The sequence below is a fragment of the Buteo buteo genome, chromosome 11 (assembly GCF_964188355.1).
Source record: "Buteo buteo chromosome 11, bButBut1.hap1.1, whole genome shotgun sequence".
Classification (NCBI taxonomy): domain Eukaryota; kingdom Metazoa; phylum Chordata; class Aves; order Accipitriformes; family Accipitridae; genus Buteo; species Buteo buteo.
The window spans coordinates 2546754-2572568 of NC_134181.1; the positions used below are offsets into that span (position 1 = coordinate 2546754).

At 41.7% G+C, this 25815-nt stretch overlaps 2 protein-coding genes and 1 long non-coding RNA gene across 12 annotated transcripts in view; 1 reads left to right on the forward strand and 2 right to left on the reverse strand.

The window, feature by feature from the left end:
• Nucleotides 1–7453, reverse strand: part of BANP (BTG3 associated nuclear protein) — a 158717-nt gene extending 151264 nt beyond the window's left edge. For 4 of the 5 annotated variants that reach the window (XM_075039866.1, XM_075039865.1, XM_075039867.1 and 1 more), the window contains exon 1: nt 7328–7453. The gene's annotated coding sequence lies outside the window, so the exon portion shown is untranslated. The remainder of the gene's footprint in view (nt 1–7327) is intronic. The other variant, XM_075039869.1, reaches the window with a different exon arrangement.
• A 204-nt stretch (nt 7454–7657) lies between these two features.
• Nucleotides 7658–24288, reverse strand: LOC142036569 (uncharacterized). Its single transcript, XR_012652168.1, has 3 exons — nt 24199–24288; nt 23574–23648; nt 7658–8796 (listed from the first exon to the last, which is right to left on the reverse strand). It is a non-coding gene; the product is annotated as an uncharacterized LOC142036569 (long non-coding RNA).
• The window catches only part of CA5A (carbonic anhydrase 5A), a 34848-nt gene continuing 33237 nt past the window's right edge, over nt 24205–25815 (forward strand). For all 6 annotated transcript variants that reach the window (XR_012652167.1, XM_075039873.1, XM_075039875.1 and 3 more), the window contains exon 1: nt 24205–24430. Coding sequence is in view for 5 of the 6 variants with exons in the window: in XM_075039873.1 (XP_074895974.1) it covers nt 24244–24430 (187 nt within the window). In the remaining variant the exon portion in view is untranslated. The remainder of the gene's footprint in view (nt 24431–25815) is intronic.

A 25815-nucleotide genomic window follows, 5' to 3' on the forward strand; every position in this document is an offset into this window, starting at 1 on the left:
ATACAGCAGTCAAAACATTGTACTTAAATATTTGAATTCTGAGTGCTTTGTTCCCTATTCTCCATCACAAAACTCAAAGGACATTAAAACGTTATGCTTCTTTTAACATGAAAGAAACCACAGTGGTCTACAGACTTCAGCAACAACAGGTCTAGTATGATGTGTGCTACTGGTCCACCAAGGGATCACTGCACACACTATCCAGAATTCAATTTTCCCAGCTGGGGGGGGGGGGGGGGGGGAATCCTCCCCCAAAACCCCAAGGTGCAATATCTGCCTGCTTCATGAATAAAAGGTGTTATTTTAAAAGAGTTGGTATTATTCCTCCTGCAGGGGAAACAGAGAGGAAACAACAGTGATTTTTAAACCTCATAGGGCCTTTCCTGAGAAGTGAGTTAAGAGCTTAAGTGGGGGGAAGAAGAGGGGAACTTTCTTTGGAAAGCCAATATTCCAGAAAACACTGGCAGCTAAAGTATTACCAGCTATGAAATCAACTCAGTACTAACTCAGAGCAGGCATCACCCAAAGTTATTGCACCACACTGTAACCTTACCAAGCAGCAGGACAAAGTAACACAGCAAATGAGCTTCACCACTGCAATTCAACAGATCTGCAGAGGTAGCTGAGAAGCTGACAGAGGAGAGCTGTGAAGTGTTCTTCCAGTCCCAGGAATCAAACACTTGGAGGAAGGGCACAAGCAGTACAAACACATTTTACAGACATCAGAACGCAGTCTCTTTCAGACAAGGCTTCTTTGCAGCAGAGGGATCTGCATTATGCTCATGAAATATAAGTTATTTCATGAAGGATCAAGGGAGCACATTTTCCCCCAGCAAGGATGTGTAAACTGGGACAAGGTTTATCAGCAGGTCTTTGACCCTAAACTTGCATATGAAAGAAGACTTTGGAGAATACAATTTCTATCAAATTTGAGTTTCATTACTTCATTTGGGTGGGGTGGGTGTTCTGATATTAAAACATTTTGAAATCTCAATTGCATAGACTGAAATAATTAATTTTGAGAAATTTTAATTCTAATTTCCCATTTGAAGTGGATGCTTCAAAAAGATGAAAAGTTCTTTAAGACTACATGATGTTTGTAGCTGTTTTCTAGCTAACAATACTGTGTGTTGATCAGAAATTCTCAGAGATACTTTCTGTACAACTACTGGTTCAACTCAAAAGGATTTTTTAAGGAATATATGTATGAGAAGAATAACAGATCTAGATACCAGCTATTTATTCAATATGTTAATCCCCTTCAGAAAGTGGGAAATAAACAGCAAAACAAAAGGGTTACAACTAAAAATAACAGTTCTAAAAAAACATCAGATGCTACCGGGAGAGAGAAGGAGGTGAAAAAATTTTTTCATATGAAAACACTTGCTAAAACTTGCTGAATAAATGACAGCTTCTGAATACTGACCACCTACATAATAATTTATACCTAACAAAAGCATTTGCACGCATCTCTAACGTTGCTTCATTAACTATTTCAATATTAAGTAGCTATCCCATAAGGTTTCCTTCCTGCTTAACACTTTAATGATCTCTATTTTACCATGCAACCATTTGATATTTGTGAAAATCTATGCAATATTAAGTTGATTTCCCTTTTGCAAGACTGAAAGTATACAGTCAAGATGAAAAGATGGGAAATAAAGAGATTTTAAGGCAATTAGCATAGTTTGACTTACACATCTAAAAGCCCAGTTTTTCATTATGTTATCCAATCACTTCAGTATCACAAAGTAATTTCCCCCCCCATTAAAAAAAATTCTCTGTATTCAAGAAAACAGCTTAATGAATAGTATCACAGATTGTACTTTAAATTTTAAATGACCACTGAAATGGCAAGGCCATTAACTCCATGCAATTATTTAATAAGAAACATTTACCAAAGAAAAAATTTGAGAGTTGATTAAATTTTCCATGAAGATTCCCTCTCTCAGAAGCCCTCACCATCATGAAGCTTCAGTGGGGTTGGGCTCTGCCTCAGTGGGAAAAGGCACACCAATATGCCATGAGACTTGCTGACTCCAAAGGAAGTCTTACCACCAATTTTGGTATCAATGACCACATGCCAACAGTTACATTACCAGAAGAGCCCATGATTCTTCAAGCCTTCCAACAAAATTTATTCCAAGTTTATAAACAGACCTAGAAGAAAGGCTGAGTGAAGAATAAGCTAGCAACCATACTATATAGAAAAAAAAAATTACCTGCATAAGACTTCTGTCTGAAGGATTGAACTACTGAATTCCTAAGCGGCATCTTGTATTACTAACTCTGCCAAAGCAAATATTACTTCACTTCACAGACCAAACACTGCAATTTAGTGTAAACAGAAAATGATTACTTTTAAATATGTTGCTAAAAAGTGTATGATAATTGGGGTTGAGGGGTGTTAAATGAGTTTCTTCTTTATTAGAAATTATCCAAAATGTGGAAAAAAACCATAACAATCTCATGCTTTCTGAGGAAAAAGCATTACAAATGGAAAAAAATAATTCTTGAAGTTATGGTAGGTAGAACTGGACTTTTTAATTACTAAAAAGATATCTAATTATTCACTTTCATAAATACCAGATTTAGGTTGAAGACTATTATTTCCTCTAAAGAGTTAAAGATATCACTAAATCCAGAGTACATTTCAAACTGAAATCACAGCTGTAGGCAGATGTAAGTATGACATCTTCGATCAAACTAAAAACTGGCTCTGACACAGATCTCTCCAAGTTTAACAACATCCATATTTTTCAATCATCAAGAATCGGAAAGTTCCCTACTTAAGGCCAAGTAAAAGATCATTTAGAAACTTTAGTTAGTGCAGAAAATGGCTTGGATGTGTTTCTGGAGGCTGACACACTGCAGAAATGACTTGTTACTGTGTAGATAATAATGAAAGCAACACTAACTAAACCCTGCATCTTGGAGCTATACTCTTGAGCCACACAACCCCTGAGAAATACGAGCATAGCTCCAACATCATAACTCCATCGCATTACCAACAACATGCTATGCTAAGACTTGAACTGTGTGATGAAAATCCCCATCAGTGAAATTTCAACCAGAAGAGACTGCTGAGGAAAACATGTCTTGCCCCATGCTGGTTTGCAACAAAACAGCACTGCTGAGAGCCACTTCCATGTGGCTCAACCGTTCCATCTCCAAAGCTGCTACTCTCCTCAGCTCCAAGACATTGTGTGCACATCACGGGGCACTCTCCCACAATCTACGATTTGTCAGGTCTGTGTAGCGGAGCACAGACACCATGCCAGAAACTGTTTTCCTCTGACCATCATATTCCTTCACCATGTTAAAACTAGCTCTTCTACAGAAACAAAAAATAAACACGGAGGCAGGGTGTGGGAATAAGACATACATACCCGAACGTGACCTCCTTCAGTGTGCTTTGTAAGACACCCTTGCTTAGTGCACGTTTTTCATTGGCAGAAGGAATTAAGACTTTCTAATACTGTAACCTCCCAGTTTAATTGCCTGTTTGCAGGAAAGAGACTTTGCTCTATCACTTAGAGGCTTTGCCTCAGAAAGTTGCTCAGTCTAAACTCAGCACACACCCCAGGACCAGTATACACTATGACAAACACCTGGCTCAAGTTCCAGGGAAATTTGTGCAAAATGCTTTGTTCTTATGTGTTTGGCTTACCTAAAACAGAATCTCTGACAACAAAAGGGAATAATATAATTTTAATCATTTTATATTTTTCCTAGTATGTGCACTGCTGATCTTCTAGACGCTGGAAAAACTGTCTGATCTAGCAGTTCCGGGAGGGGGGCAAGGACAGACCCCAATGTTGGCACAGGCTTCTACTATCAAAAAGCATGATGGCCAACATAAAATATACAACAAGTCATCTGCTTACTCAAAAGTCTTCTAATAGATTTACCTCCTGTGGCTATCTAGAAAAAGGAAACATTCAAGCTGGTGAAACAGACTTTAGCACTGTTTTGAAACACAGGGACAATACTAGTATTTTTAAATTCTTACCAAAAATACTTATGAAAATAAACTGAAGAACATCATTTCAGTAGAAAAATGTTGAACGAGTAGTTCTTCACATTCTGAAATACTTACATCAGTACAGTCTGATCCTGTTTTGCCATTCCCCCTCCCTCCTCTAGGAAAAAAAAAAAGGTAACTCCAGCTTTAAACCTGCAAGACTATATATACACATATTCATAGGACATTAAAGCGAGATAAGTTGGTACATGTTAACAGACACATTTGTGTCTAAGGAGCAGGGAAGGAAGGGGTGTTTAGCTTTACAGTTGCTATGAATTCACTCCACGGGTAGAAGAGATGCATTCTTTTTTCATCATAAAATACAGGTGCTCCAATTTTCAGAGGAAAATTTGAACTTAATGTTATTTTTCCCTTAAGTGGACTAAGTCAGGGTTTTACAAGCAGGAAGCAATATAAAATAATTTTGTTCAACAGACAACGTTACAAATTGTTTTATTTGAAGTCCCAAATGCAAAGGATTTTACGAAGTTAATCCTTTTGTTCACTTTTGCTTAACATCTTAACATGCAGTCTAACACGTGGTAGGCAAAACTAAGCACTTAACAGTAGCTTTAAAAACCTAGAACTGCAAGGAAACAAGTGTTTGACATGACTTCAAAGACATTTTATTCTTTTTATTTTACCTGAAAAAAAAAAAAAAAAGATTATGATTTAGCCCTTTAATGATTATGTAAAAAACAGAAAACAAAATTACTTCAATAGTTAACAACTAAATATCAAGTTTCAAACTAAAGGAAATCAAATCTGTGAAAAAAATTTTATTGGCAAAGTTTAGTATACATAGACATTTTGTTGTTCTAATTCTAATCATTAGACTTGCATTGTGTCCTCCTACAAGTAGCTCTTGCTGTTCTGCTCAATTCACATAAACAGTTTCTGTAGATCTCTGGGACAAGAGCTTCTGCGCACAACGGGAAATACCCATCTCTTCCTTTCAAAATGAATGTACTGAGAGAGTCTTTACTTTCTAAGGAGCATCACAGCAATTTCAATTCAAGGCATTCTTCAATGAAAGATACGAAGACATTCAAGTTCTGACAAAATAAAGGCATGTATTCTTCCTGCACAAATGATGCTTTACAAGTTTAGGGAAAAGCTCAAGATAAAAGACCAGAGAGACAACCTCAAGTCCTTGCAAATGTGAGCATTTTACTGTAATTAACGTGGCTCTGAATCCCACAGCACAGCACTACTCCTTGCAAAATCAAGGCAAACCCTAAGCAGTGCTTCTGGTTACATGGAGCTATGACTATATGCTCATCCTTCTTCACCTACTCAGTCCAAAACAGTATAGAACAAGTATGTTGTACTGTGTTAAAAGCAGCACAGGCAGGAGAAAAACCCTTTCCAAACATGTTTAGCAGAACATGTGCTGATGGAACCCTTTCAACTGTGAACATTGATAATTAGGGCTCACTATATTACTACCATACTCTTAATGTTATTATTCAATTACTCCAAATGTTATTAATCAATTACTCCTTTAGAACCTTAAAACTGAAAACTTGTCCTATAACCAGACAACAACTTAAACATGGCTGGATAATTAAGACATTAAAGCCAGTTATTGTCATTGTAAAACAGGTTATAAATTACAAAACAAAGAAAAAAGTTACAAAATATTTCCATCCTCTGAAGGAGATGGAATGTTTCCCAAACCCAAACTCAATCTTTTCACTCTCTTCAATGAACTAACTAGTCTTTCTTCATAACATCTTTTCATGTATTATTGAAAACTGAACTACTGCCAAGATGTCATTTAATGTATGGAATAAGGCTCATACAGTTTCAGAATCATATTTTCGTTATTCTGGTCAATTTCTATGGACATCCATCTTAAAGGTATATTAGTACTTTTTAACAGAGAAAATCCATTGTTTCAAGAGGCACTGCTATGAAATTAAGACGAAGGCATTTTTTTGTTTCATTTTTTGTTTGTTGTTTTAAGATCCTGCTGGAGTACTCAAAATTCTACAAGTTTTATGTTTGCTCCTTGAAAGTCTAACATCAACAGGGTACTACACCTAAGGTAACCTCACACAGAAGGCAAAACAAGTAGCAAAAAACGTTCCAAAGCTATCATTTTACAATTTGAAAGCTGCTTCCACTGCAGCAATCACTCAGTTGCTAATACCCCTCCAAACTTGTTTACTTAAAAAAAAAAAAATAATCTTCCCTTGAGAGCTCTAAAAATAAACTGATAGATAAACTGTATGTCCCATAGCAGGATAAAATTACTCTATTTGGTTAAGTACACAACTTCCCACTGTACAAGGATTTAAAAAAGAGTAATTGTAAAAAAAAGCAACACTTGAATTGCCAATAAGGAAAAAGGGAGGACCGAGTGTGTTGTCAAACGGATCACTAATATAAAGAGACTAGAAAATACCAACCCCGATATGGATGTGAAAAACCCTGACTATGCCTAAATGACCACACACGCAAAACAGCACCTGAGGAGACTATTTCCTCCCCCCCCCCCCCCCCCCCGACTAGCAGGCAGGTGAAAAGAAGCAGCCCCTTTCCATTACCGCTACCTGCAAGCAGCAGAGAGAAAAAGAAGAGGCAGTACCAATGTCACCAGTCATTTACACTCTCCTACGACAGGGAGGGAGTGCGCTGAGCGATTCCCCTTCCCAAAAACGTGCCTGCAGTGCCGCGTGTGCGCGACCCGAGGAAGGGAAGGCTCAAAACGGGAAAACACAAGCCTGGGGGAGGTGAGGGGAAAGAGAGGGCACTGTCTTCGGGGGCACTGCCGGGGCGGGGGGGGGGGGGGGGGGGGGGGGGGAGGCACAGACCAGACCTTCCACCTCAAACGCCGCACGCCCCGCAGGGCTGACCAGCGGTCCCCCCGAAAGAGACGGGGCTGGCACTGAGGAGCCCCGGGTAAGGGGAGGGGGGGGTGACACCCCTCCCCAGGCCCAAGCGCCGAGAAGGCAGGCGGGGAGCGAGGCGATGAAGAGCAGCCCCCCGCCGAGGGCCCAGCTCCGGCATCTCCGCGGCGGGAAGAGGCGAGTCCCCGGTCGCCCCCCACATCCACACACACTCCCCCCCGTGCCCCCCTGCCCGGTCCGGGTGAGGAGGCGGGGGCCCGCGGCCCCCCCTCCTCCTCCTCCCCCGCCTCGGCCCCTCCCCGGAGCCGCCGCCTCACGGCCCGGGTGCTCGGGAGACGCTGTGAGGAGCGGGAAAGCTGTGAGGGCCGGGGCTATACGCCCAAGGCGTCAGGCCCCCCCACGGGAGCTCAGCCCCAGCCGTCCGGCCGCGGGGCGCCGCGGTTACCGTGTGCGGTGCCGAATTCTCGTGGTGTTTGTCGAGCGGCTGCGATAATGGCGTCCTTCCTCGCGAGAGATCTCCCTCTCCTCAGCGCGCAGGCGCCGCCCCGCTGCGCCCGCTCGGCCCCCGCCCGCCCCGAGAACCCGCGCAGGCGCACGGAGGACTCGGCCCGGCGGCCGCCCTTCACCGACGCGCCGCCGGGAGAGACTACAATTCCCAGAGGGCAGCGCGTCGGTTCTTCGTCGCCGCCCCCGCCGAGCAGGCCGGGACCTGTAGTACACGCGGCCGGAGCGGTGCATGCCGGGAATTGTAGTCCTGTACCATAGGCGCCGCAGACGACACCCTCCGCACCTCAGCCGGCGCACCCGCACGCATCCACACCGTGTGTGTCCCCCGCTCTCTCCCCTCTTCGCCCTGCCACAAACCCTGAGGGTTCCGCGAAACCCTCTTGCTCGGACCGGGAGGCCACAACGGGGTCTCGCCCTGCGCCCCAGGAGGGTGACGGACCCTTGCCGGCGTTTCGGTCGAGGCAGCCATGTGCTTTGCGCGGCCGTGTCCCGCAGCCTGCCGTCGCGCCCTGCTGGGCATGGCTCTGCGATTCCTTCTCCGACAGCGTCTCGGGGTTACCGCAAACTCCAGTGTCACATCTCGTTTTTATTAAGCGTTTCCAGACCTGCCCGGCGACGCAGCCGCAGGATTTGGCCGGCGGAGTTGTCAGCAAGCAGATTAAACGTATATCTGCACCTCGAGAGCCGCCTGCGCTAAGCCGTTCACGCAGCAACACGTTCCCTTTTCCTACTCCTTTCTCTGGTCCTTCCATTAAATTTCTCTCTGCTCAAATGGCTCCTGAGTGCTTGCATCGCTGAAATGGGATGATCTGAATGTGAGCTGTCATGTTAAGGAGAAAAACGTCACCGTGCTCAGAACACAGCTGAAGAACAGGCAGCAAGTGGGAATTTGCTAAATTAGCTCATCAGACTGATTCCTCTGTTGCTTTGTTCCTACATTTGGTGTGAGAACAGAATGACTGGGCGAAGGTGGAAAACCTTCTGTTAACCTCCTAGGAATGATAAAAATATCCAAAAGCACAAAAAGGAAGCATGGAGGAAGTATGCAAGTAGCTCTGAAAGAAGACAGAGATTAGGTTACTTTACTATATCCTTATATATCGCAGTGTTGCCCAAACAAGACCATCATCACACTTCATTTTTCAGCTTCAGCAGAGCTAGCGGTGACTTTCAGACTTCCACATAAAAATATTCCTTAAATGAGATGCTTAATTCAGTACTGCAGTGTCACAACGTGCAATTGAATCCACTCTGGTTCACCTGTAATTGGCTACCCTGACATCTGCAGACCTATGGCTAAATGGAGCTGTTGCCGTGGCTCTTGGGCTAGTGGTTTGAAATGCTGTTCTCAGGCACTGTAGCTTTGTCATGTCCAAACTCAAGGTGTCCACCGCAGGACTTCTGTACCTGTATGAAATTAAACAGTGCATGTCACAAAAGCTCCAGTTTCTAAAGCGTTTCAGACCCCAGGGGACCAGCAATTCCTCCTGCTCATCTATCTGGAATTCACACAGTCAGAGAACAGCACTTGAGGGGTTTTGTGTTTCAGGCAGGGAAACTTACGCTGACACGTGCACCGTGCCTTTCTTAGAAAGTGGTCGTAGTGACTTCTCAAGCTGGTGTTTTCAGTATTAAAAAGTCATCACGAGCCTGGGAATTAACAACCGGTGTGTTAGGAAAACCCTTGCTCCTGCTTCCAGATTTGTAACTGTTCAGCTGAGTCTGTTGATTTATTTATTGTGTTCTCTTCCTTCACAAGCAGATTAGGAAGTTCAAAGGTTAAACTTATAAACTGACTTTTCACACAGGATTATTTCATGCTTTGCTGCACAGATTTGCCCTGCAACAGATTTGCCAGTTTCTGCTGCACTCAAGCAATTGCCAGGTCCCAGCCAGAAAAAGAATGATATCAATATCAGTGTACTACCTGCTGTGGAAAGTGGCTAGTAAAAGCCTTTGCCATCACAAACCAAATCCGATGTAAAAGGTGTCCTGTTTTCTCATCAGTACATTCCCTCCAAGAGATTATTAACTCACATTCTGCTGAGGATGTGAGATCCCGCTCCTCTCTGTATAGTTAGTAAATCATTTCTCAGCTAAAACACCACAAACAGAAAAACCTCCATTGTCATAAATCAATTACACTATTCACCTATAGTCTTCAAACTAACTACAGGAAATACTGGCAGGATCCAACTGATATCTACATCTTTGATCAGAGATAGCAACATAATAAAAAAATAATATAGCAATTTGTCTAAGAAAGTCTGCAGCACTACCTTCTGATAGCGAGTCAGTCTGCTCTGATCATTACAGCAATCTGGAATATATAATTAACCTTCCTCTTGTAAGGGTTTTTCCCCTCTTTACCAGAGATATTATTTTAGATTTTTTTCCCCTATCATTTCTTCCAAAGCAGGGGGTGTTTCCTTTTAAAATTTTGAATGACACCAATAAATCATAAAGAGACCCCGCTATCACAGCCTATCCCTTGTTCCCCTTGAGAATGACACAGCCAGGTATGACATACTCTTCAATGACAGAAAACATTGGTAAACAGCAGAAGAAAGAGGATCTTTCTGTTCACAACCTAACAGTTGGAGACAACCTTTGTGCTTATATCGGAAGGCCCAAATTTGGCTTTCAGTCTTTAATTTACAGTACCAACACACGAATGACTTACCCAAGTATAATTGTTTCCTGTGCTTGGCAATCTCCTAAGCTTTATGAGCTTCCAAAGATGTGCTCACCTGAATATTTCTGCAATAATGTAATGAAATTCAGTGTAAGAACCCCTCCAGTGAATGAAGGCTTCACCATGGGATAAGAGACTGCCCATGAGCAAGCACCAGGAAGAAGCTGATACACTGTAAGTTATATTCTGATTTAAACCATGGTAACTTGCTCAAGTGCCTACGTCAAATCCATTCTTATTTTCCTTCCCCCTTATAAAAATGAGTAAGAACTTCAGGGTTCTAATATATCAATTTCATTTTTTAATTTTATAGAAGAAAATACATCCCATTGCCCTGTTAGTCTGTTGTCTCAAATAAAATAACAAGATATTTCTTTGTTGTTTTATTTCCTCACCTTTTTCATCCTCTTTTTTTAGTCTCTCTCTCTCTCTTTTGCATTTTATGTATGTGCTAACTTTTCTCTGTCATGTTACGAAGAATCATTTGGTTCCAGGAAATATCTAGCTTATTTTACCGTTGTATCAGCATTCATTTACTATTGTTTCCTAAGGAAGTTGCTGCTTTCACATGTTTTGTGTGGATCAAGAGAGATTGGTATCTCATTCATTGGTTTCCTTTTTTTTGTTAGGAAAAAAAACTTACCATAGCATCAAAGGTAAAAAATTAACACACTGTGCACACAATTTTGCAGCTGCATCAGCAGCAGGAAAACAAAGGTTGCCAAACAAAGCATTTGTTTAAACAAGTGACAGGCATTCATAATTATACTCACTGCTGAGCATGAGAGTATAGAAACAAAGGCATGAAGAACACAGAAGATGTGATCTGGGCACAGAAGTAACTCCAGAGTATTTGCCGTAAGAACCCTGTAGGAATAATTTTCTTTCCTATGGATGAAATCCGTGATCACATCCTATGCTACTAAAAACAAATAGAGTACTTGAAGTTCCCCTGTTTGTTCAGTTTCTGTTTGAGTTACTTTATTCATTTTCTATATACTAACTCTCACAACTGGAGAGGGACACAAACACATCCTTGTGAACACAGCATGCACTATCTTGTGACATAGTGATGCTTAATTAAAAGTCATATAAAATACACTTTTAAACAAAGGTAATATTAATGCTATTTGTAAACTTGCTGTAGCATTTCTCCTTTTATCAATAGAAAACTTCTCTGAAATCTGTTGTCAGTTTTCCTCCTCCAAGTACATACTTCTTTGTCACTTACTTTTCAGGCATCATGTCCATTTTCAATTCTCTCAGAATTGTTTGATTTCATTACAGAAAACAGGTCAGGATCAAGTGGGTTTTGCTCCTGAACCTACTTCAGCTAGTTCTGTGACTTAGGGCAAGACACAGACATTTTCTGTTCTAACTCTGATCTTTCTTCTGGTTTATGCCGAGTAAACATTTCATTTAATGAAGGTACTCCTAATATTCATGAATGAGGATGGAGGAAAAGGCCTTGAATTCCCACAGCAGAGAGAAAAACATTGTTACATATTTGGTCATCTAGCTGGTCAAAGTTCATGGTCTTGTAAGGTCAATTTTTGCCAGTCTGAGAAATAAGGTGAGAAGGGTCAGGCATGATCAAAATGTTCTCTTACTTATTTACATACTGTTCCATCTCCCTGTATCCATCATGGAAAAAAAAGATAGGAGGCTATTCCCCTTCTCAGAAATCTGCCATTCTAACAAGCCCTGTGTTTGCACTTTGCCCAACTGTGATCTTCCCAGGATCACGCTCACAGCTGTTTCTGCTGCCCTTTTACCTCTGTTACATGGCTGATATCTTTGCCCAGTATTTGCTATTTTGCCCAGCTTTGTTCAGGCTTGCCACAGACCATGTTTACTTGGTCAGGTACCATTATCATCAGCAGCCTTTTTTAATCCGCTGGGATTATCAAAAGCCTGAAGGGGAGCTCATCACGCTCACTGATTTTAGAGGATTCTATCCTTTTCTTCAGACTGCGGGTTGCATGAGAACCGCTTTTTCATTCAGTGTGTAGTCCCTACCTTCATATATTTTTTTCAGAAATCCAGATATAAAATGTTACATAGCATCAATGTATCATTAATGCTATTATTCTAAGCGGAATTTGACCGTCTCCTAGTTCTGGACCTGCATCCGTCTAGACACATGTTCAAAATTATTTGCAATGTTACCCCATTTTTTTCAGGTGTGAGAGTTAAAATAAACTAAGCATAAATCTTCATCAGTGGCCAGAGAGACAGAACGTCCCCTCAGCAAGTTTCCATGTAACACCCCATTTGTCGTACGCAGGACAGTAGGGCTACCATTGGGAGCGGTCCTGACAAGCCAGGTCAGCTTGGAACCTCACGAAGTGCAACAAAGGCAAATGCCAAGTCCTGCACTTGGGATGGTATAATCCCATGCTTCAGTACTCCCTGGGGACTGACTGCTAGGGTGAAAAGCTCCAGAGAAAAGCACTGCAGATCCTGGAGGACAAGTTGGACACACATCAGCAACGCACCCTTGGAGCGATGAAGGTTAATGATGTAGTGGGCTATATTAGAATGAGCATGGCCGGCACATCAAGTGACTATTCCCCACTACTCAGCACCTGCGAGGACACATCTGGAATACTCTGTCCTGTTTGGGAACCCCTAATACAAGGGAGAGAATGAAAAACTGGAGGGAGTAGAGGTGGTTAGCAGGCTGGTGAGCTCCGTCGCATTACTAAGTGTCCTAGCAAAATTTGGACATCAAAGAAAAGCTTCCCTTAGGCTGAAGTGATACCTAACATGGGAAGTGTGAGCCAATCCACAGAGAAATGAGTGTTAAAGCCCACCCAGTAATGACCTGACAGGTTTGTGGAAGCTGCTCTAGGTGATATTTTTAGATACTCCACAAAGGTTTCACATGGACTCCTCAGCAGGAATGCCACCTCAGGCAGCTTCCCACTACTTGATTGATCATCCTGTTAGCTGTTATACAACAATAAATAGGTGAGGAAAATGTTAATTATGAAAACACTTTCCTTGTATCTTTTTAATTACAGTAAAACTGTAAGACTATGTTTTTTCTGAATTGTTGAGTTTGACTTGCCAATGTTGCAACTGAGACTATATTAGGACAGGAACACCCTTGCAAGCCTGATGCCAGGAGAATCAGATTTCTTGAGACACTAAATCAAGGAAGTAATTTTCTCTCTGCAAGTAACAGCATTCATTTGAAATTAACCAGAATGTAAGTGCTAGCAACCATCTAGTAAGCATCAGAAAGAAAACAAATATTGATCTTCGCAGTCTAGTCCAGAGGCACTTACAGCAAAAGTCAGATGGGTAGTGACAGCAGAAATTTCTAGATTTTTACGTCTCTAATTTCTGTGAAGACAAAGTAAGCACATTTCCATTGTATACAGTCACACTCCACATATGTAATTACCCACAGTTATGAGCAACAATAGAAGTTTCATTTTGCAGTTCTTCAGGTAGAACTCCTAGCTGACAATGGCTTGCTCTTAGCTACTCAAGCAGGCAGCTGAGGCAATAAATGACAAGCATTAAGAGTCTCCTAAATAGTAGGTTTTGGAATAGCAAATGGCATAGATAAGCTTGCCACTTTAGGATACTAAAGAGGATTCCCTGAGCCTGAGCCTCGCACTTACACCCTGTGTGATAAGAGATGACAGGCATGCATATGTTTAATGAAAATATTGCCAAAAACGTTTCTAATTCAAAACACCAAAATTTGTTAAGTAAAAAAAAACTATTTAAAAATATTTCACGGGTAAATATATGGATTAAGAAAGGAGTGATTTTTAATGGCAGAATGTTAACAGTTTTATCATTTCTGCTTGCTCTGTTACTGATAGATTCTGCAGCTTTCAAATATGCCCTCCTATGTATCTAATGGAGGAAAATAATCACATGGTTTTTGCAAATACTTACATGAGAATTATTAAAGACCACATATACTTTTGAGCTGTCATGACCCTGAGGCCACTAACAAGCCTTAATGACCCTGACAAGCCTCACCTGCAGCCTCCACCCATAGCCCTGCCCATGGGCCAGAAGCCCATTTAAGCCCAAGCCTGGCCCCTTAAGCTCTGTTGTTAGGGTACTCGTCTTCAGGTTTGTCTCTGGTCCTGTCTCTGGGAAGGACTTTGGACCCTTGTGGTTGCTTGTCTTTGGCTCTGTCTCCTTTTGCTCCTGTTTGGGCTCTCTGGTTGGACCTTGGACCTGTTTTGTCACTTGCAGTGTTTGGGACTCAGTGGACCCTTTTACCAGTGGCCAGCTCTGCCTCTGTGCGGTGGCACTGGGCTGGTGCAGGCACTGCCTGTGCTGGGGTCATCCCTGGCTCCCCACTCCCCTGTCCTTGGAGAGTAGCTGGCCCTTGCTGCTCCCTGATGTGCCCAGGGACCCTTTCCTAACAGCTCTCCATCTTCATCCCCATTTGGCCTATTATAATCTGTAATGTTATGAGAAGTCTTTAGAGAATGAATTGCTTGCCTGTGTTTCTGTTTGTTTGGCCTGAGAACCTACAGCTCTAACTCAGAAGCTACTTGCATCTGTGCCATTTATATTGATTGCAGGTATAGGAAGAGGAGCAAACATCCCCCAAAAAAATGAAAAGGTGGGCTTTCTATACAGATCTTTCACATAAACCAACAAAATTATTGGAATTGCATGTGGAAATAGCAAGAGTAACATTCTTCATGCTTTCATCTCTAAGAAGCACAGGTCAGGAAAACATCTCAATCTGTTCTCCCCACTGGAAAAAAAAAAACACTTTGGCTGGGTCAAAGTGGTGTGTGAGTGGGAGGAGTAATTATGGTTCATTATGTCTGTTCCTATTTTTAGTCTATACAAAATTATCCCTCTTATGGGACATCTGATAGTGCAGAAGAACAAATTCCTCACCTTGAGGCTGCAATGATACTGTACTACATGCTCAGAGCTAGAATACTCCTCTACAGGGGGCTGCTTGCCTTCTTATTCTCATGGGCAAGCCTTGTGTATTTACTAGATTTCTGTGAATTCCTCAGTTTGAGCAGTCACCAGTCCTCAGAATTACAGCTGTTAACGATAGTAATTCTTAGCTATCACTATTCAAATATACAACTATTCAAATTCAAAGCATGTATGCATGAAGAAATGATAAGAAACCTCTCCTTGCATACAAAAGAGTGGTTTCTGTAACCCTTTGGTGTTCCTGGAGCCAGACAAGAAAGAATCTTGAAAGAACATGTAGAATAATCATCAACTAGCCAGCCCTCCAACAAAATGTAGAGCCAATGAAGAAGCCAGTCTAGGGACAAGTTGAAAATTAACTACTTGGTTAGCTCCACCTCTCCCACCAGGAAAGGGCGCGCTCAAAGTTTTTTATAAATAGGTCTGGAGACCCTGAAGTTATCTTGAAGCTGTACATCCAGAGGATTTTTTTCTTCTAGTTTGTGTTAATAGGTCGCTAGACTCTGGAAAGCTCCTCTGGCTGTTTGATGAACTGAAGGTTTTGAGAGCCAAAGTGATAGCAATGAAGAGTGTGAAGGCAAATACCCTGGTGCATTTATACAAGCAGCTGAAAACTACCTGGAGTCCACCAGCAGTGCCAGCACGACTCTGCAGCCTGGCCACCTGCACTCATAAAAAGAGGAATGATGCATGTAAGTGTACCTCATTTTATCAAAATAGTACTGGATACCTGCATAAGAGAGATGCAGAGGTACAAAGACAACAAATGTAGTTAAGTGTTGCTCTTTCTTATTTGTTAGCTAACCCAAAAGGGAAATCTGAGGATGTGACTGAAAGATTAAAGAAAAAAGAGTGAATAGAACAAGAGAAACTACAGATAGAAATACCTTATTGAATTGCATAATTTATCTCCAGGTGCAGGATTAAAACATTGTTCTTTGTTATTTCTGCTGTGTCAATGTTATTGGGTTGTGTGACTTGTAACTACAATGAAGAAACAGACTATACAACAATTACTTTTTAATTTTGTCCTGCAACGTTTTGACTGGTTTCAATGAAAACTGTAGTTACAAGTGTAATTCAAAGCACATTTAGTGCAAATTGATTCTGAGTGACTTTGAATTTAACAGACACTACAACGTTTAATTTTGAAAATGAGGCCTAATAGAATCACAAACCACAAAACCCTCCAAATATGGTGTATAGGAGAACTACAATGAATCACTTTCCACGATGCAGGATACTACTGGAAGATGTCAAAGATTTAGTTATTTAAAATACTGATTAGCTTACCTACTGATAAGATGAGGCCAGCCAGAGATTGCGTGTCTACTCACTGGTGTGCAGATAATGTCAGCTGGAGCAATAGTAAACAGTAATTTTTTACATCTAGGAAATCCTTTTGTTTCCTACTTTTTTCTCTGAAAATGTATTCAGCTTACTAACTTTTCCCAAAGAACAGCCAGATCCCTCCTTGAATACTAAGATGCGATTCCCTTCTATTTAATCAAACGACAAATTTTGTATTTACCTAAATGATGAGAAAATAGATGATTTTGTGACAGATATAAAACAAAGCAGAATGGAGATAAGCACAAGGCTTTGTTTATATTGAAAGCTAGAAGAAATACGCAGTATCTATCAGTGTTTAATAGCTCTACACTTGTAAATGCATTTTTGAAGATGATGCCAAAATACCTTCTGCCACTGAGTGACTAGCATTTCAAAAAACCTGGTAGATTAGCTGCCAAGTTCAATGTGTGCTGTGTTGTAAATATTCCTAGGTAGGGAAGCTTTATGTAATATATAGCATGCAAGCTTCCCTGTCACTCAGCATATCAGAAATAATTCAGAGCAGTTCTTACACAGTGTTTGCAGTGTTTTTCAGAGTTCTCAGTCTAAATTTTCTCCTTTTCTTCTGCTACTCAGAATAGAAAATGAGTTGTATTCTGAAAGCTTAAAACAGAGTGCGTACTTCAATCTAGTAGCATAACTTGTTAATACAGCACTTCACCCTCATTTTTAAATCTATAGAAGATGCCTAATTCTAGAAGCAAGATTAGCATTGAATTGTTTTACTAGTGAAACAACCATAAGAAAGAGCCTAATTCCTAATGGAAATTTCAAATGATCACACATGCATCCACAACAGTATTTTTCCCTTTTCTGACCTGCGTAGAGCTTTCTTAGTACAGCTCAGAAGTCTCTTATACTTTTACTTCCTTCCCTGCTAGTTTTTTCTTTACAAGCATGCTCAGAAACTTAATTTTTTTTTCCATTAAAACAAGGAAAAAAAGACATTGTTCATCTATTCAAAGAAAAGCACTAATGTTTAGAAAAAAAACAATGATTTAGCCTTATAAAATAGTAGCTTTTTCTAAGAATTAATATTAATTAGGTGCATGTAATAGTAGCTTTTCTAATTAATCATCTTAGTTAGGTGTGTTAATTAGTCTGTACAACTGTACACCCACTCCACACAAGGATGTATGCATATGAGGGAACACATTCTAATAGTCACAAGCAATGTCTCTATCTCCTATAACTCCTTTATCTCCAATTTATCAGTAAACTGTTTCAGTGTTGGAGATTCAATAGCTAAACCCAAAACCTGTGCCAGTAAGAGTAATGTCTGTGCTCATACAATACTGCTCATCATGTGCAGCGATATGAATTACTGCTTCAGAGGGGAAATCCAGAGAATCCGCTGTACTTGTGGTTAAAAAGTTCTGTCATTATTCTGTATTTTTATTATTTATTCATTACTTTTATATTTGAAAACATAAATTAAGATTGCAAGTGAATATTCATTGCGAGTCCAATGACTTCCAATTTCAGAAGCCACACAGATAATATAAGTTAACATCCTTCATTAAAAAAGTAATTAAACCCATGAATCAGCAGGAAAGAATCCCTCTATACAGTTCCTAATTCTTCTGCTTGTTCACTATTAATATACCACAAAACTTTATGGCCTATAAAATTAAAAACTTCAGGAATGGAACATATTACAATTAAGTGTTATGTTTCTGTTTCATCAGTGAAAGTGTGACTCTAGGAAAATTGTTTGAAATTGTTCAGTGGAGTAAAAAGGTATACTGGAGAAAAGCTGAGATCTCTACATCTCCACATGTGATGGAGAAAGTAATGATTTTATGATTACCCATGGTCCATCAATTTCCAGTAAGTGGCTAAATGATGCCGTAATTTTTGCTGTGGACACTTGTCCATGGGGAACTGTACTGAGAAACCAAAACCCACTTCATGGTAACAAACATTCCAGGAAGAGATCATACAAGGCTATTGCATCATAAGACCATTGCAGATTAAATTAACTACAGTTGCTATCTATCTCTTTTCACTTACCTTCCTCTTTTCACTTTAAGACCAATGCTACTTATTACTTAAATCTTTCTCTAATCCATGACATTCATGCAGGAAATGCCAAAACAAACTGATTCAGGAAAACACTATCTTTGGAATGGCTGGTTTCGGCTGCCAGTGAATAGACACTAGCTCTCAATAAGCCAGCCTGTGGGTTCCTCCATCTGGTGGCTAGATTCTGTGCGCAATATGCATTCAAAGGAAAAAGCACATTCAATTAAATTCTGCTATTCACAGCTGACAGTACAAACAGCCCTTTCAGTGACAAAAACTTGATCAAAGAAATGGTAAAATTGGACTATTGAGCTCTTAGGTAGCATCCTCAATGTAAAGTTCACCATTTTTCAGAACTTCATCTCTTGTCTTTCTTTCGTCACCCTTTCCACACACAGAAGTAGTCTCTCACCAAGTTGGGTGGTGATGCTTTCACTTGGCAGTTAACTCAGACGTTTGCTCTGAGGACGTAGGTTAAACAATTCAAAGGCTGACACTTCCCAGTGCCTTTTCTGGATTCCCCTTGTGTCCCTACAAGGACAAAAGTATTTTTCTGCACTTCACTGGAAAAGAACTGTAGAAACATTGCTGAGAATCATGGCATATATGTAAAAAATTCCTAGTGATGTGGACTACAGCAGCAGATGTTTGTACTAAGCTCTGTGGTATCTTGTAACAATACGTGGAGGCAGTGGTTTCAGACACCTTTTAATACAATAGAGAGGGAGTTGCTGGAAATGTTCTTTATAGGGATTTTAAGTCTATGGAGTATACCCTCACCCTAGTAATTATTGCCAGAGCAGATCTGAATGGCTTTTTTCTTTCTTATCCTTTTAGAAGAAGTTACAAGAAAAGCAGTATCCTTTGAGGTTTTTTAAGAATTGTGTAAGTACAGCAATGACACACAGTCCAGGTGTGCCATCTCCAGGACTGCGCATACAATTGCAGTAACTACACAAATTGTCCATGAGATATCTTCTAAGTCCTTTCCATGCTGAGTTACTAAGCCTGCATGCATAATTTTAGCAAATGTTTTTATACAGAAAAGATAAAGCCTCTGTTTGCTTTACCTTGCCAACTGGAATTACCTCCTCCTTATCTGGACTTAGCCTTAGCCACTGCCTTCTCATCCAGGCTCCTATCTCAGCCAAACATTCTGGAAGCAGAGAAAAGCTCAGCATTTCACAATCTGCTGCTGCTTTCCTGTTGAGCTTAGAGTACTCTGTCAGTTACATCCGTTTGATAAAAAGCACTGGTCTGTTTATCAATAAACTGGCCTACATCACAGTCCAAATCTGACATCAATTCAGCAGAACTTTCAACACCTTGTCACTATGGACCTCAGCCAACCATCACTGTTATCCTCCAAAATCTTGATTCATACTAAAAAGCTTCAAAGAAATCAACCTATCTTGGATTTCCTCTGTAATATTCAATCCAAGTGGCTGAAGCACAGCCATGCTCTTTTAAAGTTTAAAAGGGTTCTTTATTGAGTTTCAGTAATGTTTGGTTTTATTTTTCTAATTCAGAATGTGTTGCTATGGAAAGCACCCCTGCTCAACTTAGGACAAAAACATACTTCCTTCAAGTAGGTGGAGTTTCTCAACTGTTCCCACCATGCTGTCCTCCTTGTTTTACTTAAGAGCTGGGTGAAGCTTGTTTGAAAGCCCTTGTGTAAACAAATCAAAAAGTGCTTTATTCAACAGGTCTTTTTCTTTTTAAAGATCAAAACTATGAAGACTGAAATCCACTGAAGCTGAGTCATTTTATCCCTCATTCTTACTTGACAGCCACCTGAATTAATTTTCGTACTCTTTCTTCTAATTTGGTAATCCATAGGTGAGAACTCTCTCCTCCCCAGGATACTTAAAAGGAATTTAAAAATGAAACATTGAAATGTTTTGTCTCTTTAAATCAAGTTTACAACAGTGTAAATTGGCAGTAAATCCCTTCATTTAACTGAATTTATTTTGGATTTTTACCACAGAACTGTGGCCTTCAAAATATTTCCTTGGAAATTGTGTTATAAAATATGATAATCCAGTAATATACACAACCTGTATTTTCATCTGGATCTTGACTCCCACCCCAAAGCTTTTGAACCTTATATCAATGCTAAATGAACTTTCTAATAATTACTCCAAACAGACCTGTTAAAGCATCCACAGCTGCAATTAATTATAGAAAATAATTAAAAGATTGGGACTATTTGGATGGCTCTATGCATCTACTTCAGCTGGGAAAGGCAGGAAAAAAACACAGTGCAAATGTAAGAAGCCTCCAAATACTATAAAATTAAATGGGGCATCACTATGTCTGTCTGGAAGTTTTTTAAAAAATAAATCAAGCACAGATTAGGTCTATTTGTGGCAGATCTCTCTTCACGGGTGACTCACATCTTGGTCATGCTTGTTATATTACAATATATACAACTGTTCTGACAATACCATAGATATGCATGTAACAAAGATAAACATTAGACTAGACCCTTCCTCAGTGAGCTAATCGTAAAGGAGGCATGCATAAAGCAAAGGGTGCAAACTGCATGCTATCTTAATTCTCACTTTTTTAACTTTGCACATTTGAAAACAGTAGATGAGGTTTCTATCTCTCATTCCACACAGATTCTGTGTCACTTTAACTCATCCAGTAGGTCAATTGCCAGATTTCTGGTTGGGGTGTTCCCTATACATAGAAACCACTCTCAGTTCAGGAACAAGACAGAACATAGCTGAAACCTCCCGGATAGTCCAGAAACATAACAATTTTGGAAAAACACAAGAATGACAGAGATATTGTAATTCTGGCTGCTGCTGTTCTCTCCAGCTTGCTGCGTGATAAACCACCATCTCTAGCTGGCAAATGGCCAAGGAGAAACCCTGTTTCTGGTTCTGGAATGGTCCAGAAAAGATAATATTTTGGCCACACCCGAAGTATTGGGAACAAGGTTTAGCGCTTACGTTTCCTTTTGTACAAGTACTTTTTGCCTTTCTGTCTGCAGTTTCCAAAACAAACCATCTCACTGCCACTGAGCTCATATTTTGAAGGGTTTTCTTTAACCCTCTAGAGAAGAAAAGGTTTTTTTTCATTAAATGCTGAAGTTTTACTGAAATTCATGCTCAGAAAAAACAGCATGTGCGTGTAAAAAGTGGATGCAGATTCTGTGAATGAGTCAGAAGGGAAACAAAAGTGTTGTAGGTCAAAGTTATTTCTCTTTATTTTTGCACCTGAACAGCCCATCATTTCCGAAAGCCTACACCATAAGAACTTTCCTTTGGTTATGCTGTTCAACCCACAAGAAATGACTCATTCTGTTCAGCTTAGTAGCTCTATAATAAACTTTACATTTGCAAAACCTTGCAGGATCAAATCCCTAAAAAATTTCACAAACTTTCTTCATCTTAATGCCACAGTGTAAAGCAGTGGATCTTGAGGGGGTTTTTTTTCAACTGCTTTTAACATAGAGAAAAGTGACAGTTGTACAGAAATCACGTGTGCTGGTTTGGCTGGGATGGAGTTTATTTTCTTCATAGTAGCTAGTATTGGGCTATGGTTTGGATTTGTGCTGAAAACAGTGTTGATAATACAGAGATGGTTTTGTTACTGCTGAGCAGTGCTTACACAGAGTCAAGGCCTTTTCTGCTTCTCGTCCCACCCCACCAGTGAGTAGGCTGGAGGTGCACAAGAATTTGGGATGGGACACAGCTGGGACAGCTGACCCCAACTGATCAAAGGGATATTCCATATTGTATGATGTCATGCTCAGCATATAAAGCTGGGGGTAGAAGGAGGAGGAATAGGGGGATGTTTGGAGTGATGGCGTTTGTCTTGCCAAGTTAACCATTACATGTGATGGAGCCCTGCTTTCCTGAAGATGGCTGAATACCTGCCCACTGATGGGAAGTGGTGAATTAATTCCCTGTTTTGCTTTGCTTGCATGAGCAGCTTTTTCTTTACTTACTAAACTGTCTTTATCTCAACCCACAAGTCTTCTTACTTTTACTCTTCTGATTCTCTCCCTCATCCAACCAGGGCAGGGAGTGAGCAAGCAGCTGTGTGGTGCTTAGTGGCTATCTGGGGTTAAACCATGACACCAGGTTATGCTCTGCAACAGTAAGCATCTACACTATGATATAGGGCATACATACATTAGTTAATTTGGTAGATGTGACTTCTAAGCTGCCTGAGAATATCAATTGTATTTAGAGGACATGTCACAGAAGAACGGAGAGTGAAGAAATGACAATATTGTTTTGTTAGTAGATGAGAATATAACCCAGTATCTCTTGGTTATGCTCAATATTAAAACATCTGAAGCTACGTCTGAGCTGCCTGCTGCAACTAAGCATGAAGCTCATATGGGCTGTCCTCATGACCAGGAGCTACCTGTTGCTTATAAGCAGCTTCAGCAACAGTCACATCTGACCTGTGCTAAATACAGTTGCCTAACCATGATCAATAGGCTATTAAACTGTGATTAAGCCTGAATGAATAATGATGTTTATGGGCAGTAACTGTTTTCAATTTCATCAAGTACATATCTCTTCTTTTTGAGTTACAGGAAGCCATATGTTAAGGATAGTAAATTAGCCATCCTGAAAAACATTCAGAGTCAAACCAAGAATTCATTATGTTTGCAATTGAATCCTACTATACAAAAAAAAAAAAAAAGACTGTGCTGTAAAGAAGGCATATCTTGTCAGGGAGGAACTAAAATGAAATTTAAACCCAGTTTAACAGTACATCTCCCGATGACCTGTTTTCTGATCACGTAGCCACTCAAAGCAAATCACTTGCCAGATTTCAACCTTCTCTTACTCAACTGAGGAGGACTTTAAATATGTTATGCTGTGAATGCAATGGAAACTTCTTACACAATGTTGCAAACTAGAGCAAACACTTCTTGGTTGACTCTAGTTGAGTATCTAGTCTTGTCTCCATTTCAGTAAAACATTCTCAATGCTATGCCAGGTTCCTCATGAAAATTGAAAAGTACTCACCCTAACAAGCTTAAAGATCCCCAAAATGTAAACACAGATTTGCAAAATGATTTTAAGAGAGTAACTAAGAAATATGATCCAAAGCAGATGGGAAGATGAAGGCCAGGAGCTGAGGTGTGGTGTTATGCTCCTGGCTGCCCAATGGACCCAGCAAAAATGAGGACACTTACTTCATCTCTGCGCTTTCACTGACACGGTCACTTTTCTACAGACTTCCCTTTTTGCTCTGTGCTCCTCACTGCCAGCTGTAACACAGAAAAGGTGCAAGGAGTAACCAAGGTTTTAAAAACCAGAGTTTCACTGAGGCCTGCCTCAAGTAGTCTCAGACGAATGCTAGTTGAATTGGCCCCTTTTACCATCCCGGGGTGGGCCTATTTTGGCCTCCAGCCTTTGGGACAGATGCAGTTGGGTAAAGTGGCCATAACATTACCTTTTTCCTAACTTTTCTGTGTGCAGTTTGGGGCAGGGACCCTGTTGCGCCAAGGCCACCCGTATCCCTGTGGGAGAGGGATAACGCTCCAGCCCACCTTCAGCTGGGAGAAACCAAAACCTCCTCCTTGAGCAAAACGAACTAGACAAGAATAAACGCTAATCCCCGTAAGTGCGTAAGCAAGCCCTGATATTATCACCCTGAAAGGAAATACATTTTTGGCCCGAGTCAGGCACGGGGGTTAGCCTGACCGTGGGAAATGGCGAACACGCACCCATAGGGAACCGTGACCTCATCTTTAACGTTAACGCGGGACAAAACGCTGGCAAAAGCTATGCCCTGAAGAAAGCAGCGGCCGCCCTTACCGCCTCGCCTCAGGCAAAGAAACCGCCCGCTCCCCTGAGGGAGCCATGGCGCCGGGGGGGCCGGGCCGGAAGGGGCCGGGCCGGGCTGGGCGGTGGCGCCCGGCGACTCCGCGCTTCTCCTCCGCGATGTTGCCGCTGCTGTTGCGCCGGGCTTGGGTGGCCGCTGCCTCACGGCGGGGGACACGACGGTGCAGCCTGGGAGCCTGCTGCTCCTACCGCCTGCGAGACGCCCGTGAGTGCCGCCGCCTTCCCGCGCCCCTTCCCTCAGGGTGGGGAGCCGCTTCCCTCAGGGTGGGTGTTGGGGGGGGGGGAACACCTTCACCCCTTGAGGCGAGCAGCTCCCGCCGCCTGAGGAGAGCGGGTTGCCGCCCCGACCCCCCTCCTCGCTCTCCCCGCCCGGTTCGTCGTCCCCCGACCCGAGGTAGCCCCGCTGCCCACCGCCTTGTGCCCTGCCCCGGGTCCGGCTGAGGGGGTCCATGTCCCTCCGTCCCTTCCCGCCTTCCCCCCGGGCTGAGGGGGCTGCCGGTCCCTCGCAAGTTTGTGTGGAAGGAGGTAGGGACGCCAAGTTCAGCCTGGCTTTGTCGGCGACAGTTCCTCCGCTGAAACATCGGCAAGCGGCAGGAACAATAACAGAGAGCTGGGGCGCTTTTGGAGAATATTTTGCTCGCCCGCTTCTGCCTTACCTGCCTGCGGTGACCTTGCGCAGGCCGATAAAGTTTGCGCCTTGCTGAGGACACCGGGGGGGGAAGGTTGTTTAGCCACCTCCCCTGTGAGTGGTTTGTTAAAAGACTTATTTTTTTGTTTTCCCCTTGCGAAAGACCAGGAGGAGTTGTATCTACTGAAGTAGCCAGCAAGTAACACGATGATTCAGAGCCTCACTGTTTTGGGTTCAGTGGATGGGCAGGGCACAAAAACCCTTTTTCTGTGGGTCCTCAGTGTCAGGGGATTGCAGGTGAACGAGTGCTCTCCATCCACACAGATCTCAGTTCTTTTTTTTAAGCAGAACGAAATCCTGTGGAAACTACATTCGTGTATCTGCCCTGCTGGTGCCAGTTTGAGATGTCCGAGGTGCCCCCAAAATTGGTAGTTTAGGATTTTACAGGTGTGGGGGATCAGCTGTAGGTCCACACTGCATAAAGTAGTCTTGGTCAATACTGGTACGGGAGCTTCGGGAGCACTACACCCTTAGCAGTGGTGTAACCCCTGAGCACACGTAGGCGAAAGACCGGCACCGTCAAGAGAATATTTTTGCTTTGTAGTGGGACTTATCCTGTGTCTAGTGCAATCTGATGTGTTGGTGGGACTGGTGTAAGGAAATCTGGAGCGGTGTGGTAAGACTCTGGTGAACTTGTGAAACAAAAGCCACCTTAAAATCAATTTGCAATAAAAGGAAAACAATTTTCTGACAAATAAAGGGACAGAATTTCTTTGAAGAGCATTTTGCAAATGCAGAGAGGTATCAGCAAAGTTTAAGTCAAATTTCTGCGCTTCCCTGTGTAGCTCTGAGTCATGCAACTGGAATGTGTTATTATTTTACTTTCCTGTGCATCAGCTGACTTGAATTAGCTTTTGGAGCCAATATGCCAAAGCATCTTCTCTTGCCAAAAAGTTCTGAAA